The 7,660-nt window shown below is 44.3% G+C and overlaps 1 protein-coding gene across 1 annotated transcript in view; it reads left to right on the top strand.

The window, feature by feature from the left end:
- The window catches only part of LOC103740931 (nucleolar protein 11-like), a 37,993-nt gene extending 33,347 nt beyond the window's left edge, over positions 1 to 4,646 (top strand). Inside the window, exons 10-11 of the mRNA XM_008841617.2 lie at positions 1,002 to 1,120; positions 4,626 to 4,646. Of these exons, the coding sequence (XP_008839839.1) occupies positions 1,002 to 1,120; positions 4,626 to 4,631 (125 nt within the window). The 3' untranslated portion in view covers positions 4,632 to 4,646. The remainder of the gene's footprint in view (positions 1 to 1,001; positions 1,121 to 4,625) is intronic.
- Positions 4,647 to 7,660: the final 3,014 nt, after the last annotated feature.

Here is a 7,660-nt window from a genome sequence, read left to right as displayed (position 1 = left end):
AGAGGCAGAGGTAAGCGGATCTCTGTGAGTTCAAGGCTAGCCTGGTCTACATAGTTCCAGGCCAGCTGGGGTTACAGGAAGACCCTGTTCAAAAAGACTAATAATAATAATAATAATAATAATAATAATAATAATAATAAAATAAAAAAGACTGTGTCTCATGCTGGATGTGGTGGTGCATGCCTTTTATCCCAGCATTTGGGAGGCAGAGACAGGCAGATCTCTGTGAGTTAAGGGCCAGCTAGGACTACAAGGAGACTCTGTCTTAAAAAAAAAAAAAAAAGACCATGTCTCACAAAACCGAAAGCAGGAGAAGAAATAAAGAAAAAACATACATGGACAAAGCATAAAGCAGGTAAAAGTCTAAAGACAAGAGATGATTTGAATTGGAGAGAGGAAAACTTTGAGTTGTGCTTATGCCAAACAGGTTGGCGATCGTGGGCAATTGTTCAATGAGAAACCATCAAAGCAAACTCTTCTGAATGGAGGGTGTTTTGTGAGAGGCAGGAAACTTGCCAAAATTATGTTGCGGAAGGGAGTGATCTTTCCTGTCTTACTAAGTAACTGAAGCAAAAATATCAGAATGGGTAGGCCATATGAGAACTGAACATTTTCCTAAACTAGTATAATCCTTGTTAATTAACAACATGAAATTCTTGGCCAAGATTTAATTTCATTTGAGCCTGATTCTACTACTCTATATTTTTAGAGTTCTTATGGGGTTGTGTGTGTGTGTATGTGCGTGTTGTGTTTTGAGACAAGGTCTCACTATGTTGCCCAGGCTGGTTTCCTCCTATCCTTCCTACTTTTCATTCCCAGATAAATTTGCATGTGCTGGGCTTTCAGTGCCAGATTTGTTATGCATTATTATAATCTGCTGAGATCACAGTACTAATAGCATTTTTCTTCTGTTTATTTGGTTAAAATCAAGTAGGGTTGTAGAAATGACGTTTACAAAATGGACAGAACCTGGACTAATGACCTTTTATTTTGTAATACAGAACAAGCAGAAGGCCCAGAGGAACACTACATAGTGATGGTCAAATTAGGAGTTTTATTAGCCTGCAGTCAGAGAAGGGGCCAACACCCCAAAGAACTCTCAACCCCAAAGAAAAGCAGGGTAGGTTGTATAAAGCCTAAAACTATAATCACATCATGCCAGGGCCAAAGCCGATAGCCATAGTTACATCAGTTCACCATAGTCACACCAAAGCTGGTGCAGGTCAGTTAACAAAGAGGTTTTTAGGCAACAAAAAGTTTTGGTTAGGAAAAACAAGTTTCTTAGAATTGCAGAAATGGGCTTGGAGAAATGGCTCAGTGGTTAAGAGCACTGGCTGCTCTTGCAGAGGACCTGGGTTTGATTCCCAGGACCCACATGGCAGCTAAGAACCTTCCATAGCTCCAGTTCCAGGGGATCTAACACCCTCTTCTGACCTCTGCAGGCACTGCACAACACCCACCTACCTGCAGGCAATACACTCATACACATAAAATAAAAATAATAAATAAAAAAATTTTTAAAAAGAATTGTAGAAACAGTGGGCTTCATGGAGATCCTGGGAGAGGACATGCTACCTGGCTAGTTGTAAGTTTCCCGGTATTGTAGAAACAGTGTACCCTGTGAAATGCAGGTGTAGTGTTCACGGGACCGGTTCTGCCTGGCTGACTGCAGTTAGAGCAGGGAGAGCTAAGCAGAAACACAGGGTAAAACAAAAGTCAGACAGAATGGAGTCAGCTTTGCCATTTCAATTTAACCTTGCAACCAAAAAACTACTTCGAACAAGCCCACTGAGCCATGTGCTCTTGCAACGTAGGCACCTGACCTTGGTCCCTTGGAACCCTCAATTTCCCTCCATCCAAGACAGTGAATGAATGTGGGTATGCTTGGGAATTAGCAAATCAAAGCACTAACACAGCGTATTCATATTTGTACCCTCTGGGTGACAGTATATTTGCTCCCTCCCCTCTCACTTGGATGAGAACCCAAACACTACTATCAATGGATGGCAAGGAGCATTGAGAAGGTCTCAGCTTCTTTCTGCAGATGTGGGGCTGAATGCTAACAATCAGGCACTCCAGGACGTCTACAAACTGATGCTCTACATGCTCAGCCATGCTATTTCAACTTTTACAGTACACAGACCCTTTAATTAAAAGATCATATTTTGGGCCAGGCATGGTGGCACATGCTTTAATCCCAGCATTCAGGAGGGAGGCAGAGACAGGCAGATCTCTGTGAGTTCGAGGCCAGTCTGGTCTACATAGTGAGTTCCAGGCCAACTAGGGCTACAAGGAGACCCTGTCTCAAAGACTTAAAAAAAAAAATCATATTTTTAGCCAGCATGGTGGCTAAAAAAAAATGAAAGAAAAAAAAGATATTTGTAAATGAAAGTTGTTGTTAATATTAATAAAATTTTTAAAGGGAATTGCTAAATAAGAAAAGTAGAGAGGACTCAGGGTGGAGTGATTGTCTGGCATGTAGGAAGCCCTGGGCTTGCTCCTCAGCACCACATAAGCCACTGAGCATGGTGGATGGTGGTACACACCTTGGCTACATAGCAAGTTTGAGACTATCCTAAGCCCCATGAGACTCTGAAAAGAAAAAAAGACTTAAAAATGTGTATGAAGAAAACAGGAAGAAAAAAAAAGAGCCAGGTGTGGTGCCACACACCTTTAATCCTAGCACTCGGGAGGCAGAGGCAGGCAGATCTATGTAGGTTTGAGGTCAGCCCGGTCTACACAGTGAGTTCCAGGCCATCTGGGGCTACTGGGAGACCCTGTCTCAAAAAGACCAATCAATCAATCAATCAATAAATAAATAAAATAAAAATGTGTATGAGTGGGTGTCTGGAGAGATGGCTCAGTGGTTAAGAGCACTAGCTGTTATTGCAGTTTCGAATCCCAGCACCCACATGGTGGCTAAGAACCATCTGTAACTCCAGTTCCAGGGTATCCAATGCCCTCTTCTGTCCTCCTGTAATAGGGCACCTTCTTGACCATAGCTACACCATGTTAAAGTTTAGGCTGACTCTAGTTTCCGAAATTATCAGGCAGTTGGCCCAGGGTATGGGAACACATGTCAGCTGGACCCCAGTTATCTGGAAAACAGGTCAGAGTGTTCCAGAGTGCACCTGCTAACTGCAGATTTATGGTTTCTGTAGGTTATGCTTGGCTTGCTTCTGCAAAACAGTAATTTTTACTTAATAGAATAGAAATTGTTAAGGGGGCTCGCCACCTGTAAGCTTGGGAACTTAAACTTTTCACCCCAGTTATGGTTTCTCTGTATAAAAGTTTACCCTAGAGATGGCTCGATGCTACTACACACTTGGGTTCTGATACCCTTGTGTAGTAGCCCTGGCCAGTAACAACTTTCATTTGGCAAAACTGTGTCTGAGTGGTCTTCTCTGGCGAAGCACCCCACAACACTCCAAGGGCACTGCACGACACAGGTGCACTTAAACACATGCAGATATAACACACACAAAAAAAATATAAATAAATAAATAAATAATTCTTTAAAAGTATATGTGAGTGTTTTGCCTGCATGTATGTAGAGGTCCAGAAGAAGCATCACTCCAAGAGCACTGCATGACACAGGTTCACTTAAACATATGCAGACATAACATAAATAAATTAAAAAATTCTTAAAAAAAAATGAGCATTTTGCCTGCATGTATGTAGGAGGCCAGAAGAGGCATCAGATAACCTGGAACTGGAGTTACAGACAGTTGTTAGTCACCACGTGGATGCTGGGAACCAAACTCATGCCTTTTGCAAGAGCAAACGGTACGCTTAACCACTGAGTCAGCTCTCCAACACTGAAAAACGGACTTTGAAAGTAAGACATGGAGAGTGGAGCTGTTTTATTCCCTATCCACATTTATTGAGTACTTTCTGAGTATTAAAAAATGGGAGAAAAAGCTGGGTGTGGTGGCACATGCCTTTAATCCCAGCACTCCAGAGGCAGAGGCAGACCAGATGGTTCTCTGAGTTCAAAGCCAGCCTGGTCTACATAGTGAGTTCAGGCCAGCTGGGGCTACAGAGAGACCCTGTCTCAAAAAAAAGGGGCGGGGGAGAAATTCTTGCCTTTTTAGAAGGGACCACAGAAGAAAATCAATGTCAGTGCAACTTTCTCTGTGAAAGCCTAGGAGTAATGGTGGGTGCTTCTGGGCTCTGTGGAGGGAGACATCTTCAACAGTGTCCCCTACCTGATTGCATGAATCAGTAAACTTTGCAAAAGATGTGGGGGTCTGACATGAGATTGCCAAGATATTAATTTGCTAATTAACCTGTGTTTTTGTTTTCGTTTCTGCATTTTTGAGACAGGGTCTCCTAATGTAGCTTCAGCTGACCTCTAATTTGAAACCCTCATGTCTCAGCCTCCAAAGTGCTGGGATTACAGATGTCCACCACTACACCTGGCTTGCTCATTCATCTTTAAGGAGTATTCTTGGGGCTGGGGATGTGGCTCAGTTGTGGAGGGCTTTAGAACAAGCCCTAGCACCCTAAAAATAAATCAGCAGATAAATAGGAAAGCTCTTTATTCTGCTCTGCTTTTCCTCAGCTCATTTCGAACCTGTGCTAATAATCACAATGCATCACTAGACTTTCATTTCTACTTATAGGTCTAAGAATATTGTGAGAAGGGACTGAAGAGTTGACTCAGCAGATAAGAACATTGACTGCTCTTGCAGAGGACCCAGGTTCCATTCCCAGCACCCACATGGCAACTAACAACCATCCTAACTCCAGTTCCAGAAGATCTGACTCCCTCTTCTGACCTCCGTGGGCATTGCATGACACAGGTGCACTTACACAAATGCAGGCTATGCACTCATACACATAAAATAAAAATAATAAATAAAATGTTAAAAAAGAATATTGTGAGAGATAAGAATTAGACAAGATTTAGATGAGCAGAGGTACTCTTAGAAATATTCAGAAATAAAGAGTTGATGGACATGATGGTGCTCACTTGTAATCCCAACACTTGGGATGTGGAAGCAGGAGGATTAGGAGTTCAAGGTCATCCTCAGCTACCTAGCAAGTTGTTGTCCCAATAAGACCCTCAAAACAAACAAAAAGCATAATGAATCAATAAAGTTGAAACTGCTACCAGTAATTGTGGTAGGTCAGATTTTTCTGAAATTAGTTTGCTGCTTCTGTGGTGTCTTAGTTTCTTTTTTGTTGCTGTAATAACACATTCTAGCAAAAGCTACTTAAGGGAGAGAAGGGTTACTTCGGCTCTCAGCTCAAGGCACAGTCTATCACTGTGGGGAAGTCAAGGTAGCAGAAGCATGCAGCAGTTGGTCATATCCTCAACCAGGAAACAGATGATTGCAAGCATCCTGCTTACCAAGGTCCCTATGCCCATGCAGTCCAGGATCCCTTGCTCAGGAAATGGTCCCACCCATAGTTAAGATGGGTTTTCCTGGCGCTGGGGAGATGACTCAACAGTTAAGAGCACTGGATGCTCTTACAGAGGACCTGAGTTCAATTCCCAGCACCCACAAGGCAGCTAATGACCATCTATAATGCAAGTTCCAGTGGACCCAATGCCCTCTTCTGGCCTCTGTGGGCTTTACACTTACATACATGCAGGTAATACACTCATCTACATAAAGTAATAAAAATAAAGAAAATATTTTTTAAAAAATAATTAACTTCACCAAAGAGAGGTTTGGCCTTTGCCCATGTATCCTAGGGGACAATTTTCAAGCTCCAGGAATGCACTGATATGAGTGTGTTTACCTGCAGCATTGAGCCACAGCAGATAGTAACTGATTTATGTGCTGGACAGCTTTAGTGTCAACCTGACACACCTGGGTTAAGGGAGCCTCAGTTAGGGAATTGCCTTCATTGGACTGGCCTGTGACCATGTCCATGGGGCACCTTCTTGATTGTTGAGTGATGTGGGAGGGCCCAGCCCACTGTGGGTGGTGCCACCCCTGGGCAGGTGGGCCTGCGTTGCATAAGAAAGCAAGCTGAGCAGGGGCCAGGAGAGCAAGCCAGGAAGCAGCATTCCTCCATGGCTTGTGCTCCAGCTCCTGCCTCTAGGTTCCTGCCCTGAATTCCTACCTTGGGCTCCCTAACGAACCGTGACCTGGGAGATGTAAGCTGAATAAGCCTTTTCCTCCTCAAGTTGGTAGTGGTCAGAATGTTTTGTCACAGCAATGGAGAAACAAAGTAGGACAGAAATTGGTACCAGAGAGTGGAGCACTGCTGTGACAGACTTGACACTGGAGGATTATGGAAGCATTTGGAACTTTGGGCTGGAAAAGCCATTGTATGGTTAGAGTTTGTTGCTGTGGAGCTTGGAACAGTTATGTTGAAGGAGTTGTGGACGATGGAGGTCTGGCTTGTGAAGCTTCAAAGGGAAGTAGAGACTATCAGGGCTGTTTGTGTGATATTTTGAATTGAGAATCTGTGGGTTCTGGTCAGCTGGGACTGAAGAATCAGCTATGATTAAGAAGAGACCAGATGGGGCTGGAGAGATGGCTCAGCGGTTAAGAGCACTGACTGCTCTTGCAGAGGACCTGGGTTCGATTCCCAGAACCCACATGGCAGCTACGAACCATCCTTAACTCCAGTCCCTTTGCTTTACTGGGACAATTGATGGCTGGTTAGCTGGGGCGGAATAATCAGCTGTAAGTAACAAGACACCAGCATCACTGTGCTGAAATCTTCTGGGAAGTACTTCCTCAGGGTCGGCACACAGAAGCTGTGGTCGAGAGGGGGCCCGAGCCTCCATCTCTAGGAGGAAGCAGGACTTTGTAATGTGTAAGAGTATCCTGAGTGGTTCTGGTGTTGAAAGTGTGAAGGGGTCACAGAGAGCGGCCGAGACTTGGCACTCTGAGAGGCCAGGAAAGGCCATAGGTGAAAGTGCAGCTTCAGTTGCAGTGAAGACCCCAGGATTGAAGGGGTCATGGAGCGAACCTGAGGCTTTGCACCCCAAGAGGCAAAAAGAGGCCATTGGTGAAGGTGCAGCCTCAGTTTCAGTGGAGACCCCAGGTTTTTGGAGATGCCAGGACCATGGGACAACCACCAAGGACAGCAGTGGGTGTGAAATGGAGCTGGCCTGGGTCTGCGAGACAAGCCGTGTGTGCTGTGGATGTCAGAGTCAGAGAAGTGGAGCTGCCAGAACCCTTTGGAGCCCAGGAGTGACTCCCAGATGTCCAGCCTTGAGCTACATTGCTGGACTTTGGTTTTGCTTGGGTGTGCGCGATTCTTCCCTTTGAAATAAGATAGTACTTGTTTTGGATTTTACAGGAACCCCCAGTTAAGAGATTTTTAAAAGAGACTGTGGACTTTAAGTGTTTGGATTTTTTAAGGACTGTGGGGCTTTTTAAGGTTGTGCTGTCTTATGTTGTGATAATAATGTTAACATCATATCTTGGGGATAAGAATTGGAAAGGTTATGGTTTAATAGTGATGTGTTTGTGTGTCAAATTGACAAAGGGTCAATTGTGCTGGATAACTTTAGTGCCAATTTGACACACCTGGGTTGAGGGAGCCTCAATTGGGGAATTGCCTCCATAGGACTGGCCGGTGGCCATATCTTTGGGGCATCTTCTTGATTGTTGAGTGATGTGGGAGGGCCAGCCTACTGGGCAGCTGGGCCTGAGTTGCATAAGAAAGCAGGCTGAGCAGGGGCCAAGGG

Source organism: Nannospalax galili, unplaced genomic scaffold, assembly GCF_000622305.1.
Source record: "Nannospalax galili isolate Female #2095 unplaced genomic scaffold, S.galili_v1.0 scaffold661, whole genome shotgun sequence".
Classification (NCBI taxonomy): domain Eukaryota; kingdom Metazoa; phylum Chordata; class Mammalia; order Rodentia; family Spalacidae; genus Nannospalax; species Nannospalax galili.
The sequence above is the reverse complement of the archived record's forward strand: the minus strand, read 5'-3'. Positions and strand labels throughout refer to the sequence as shown.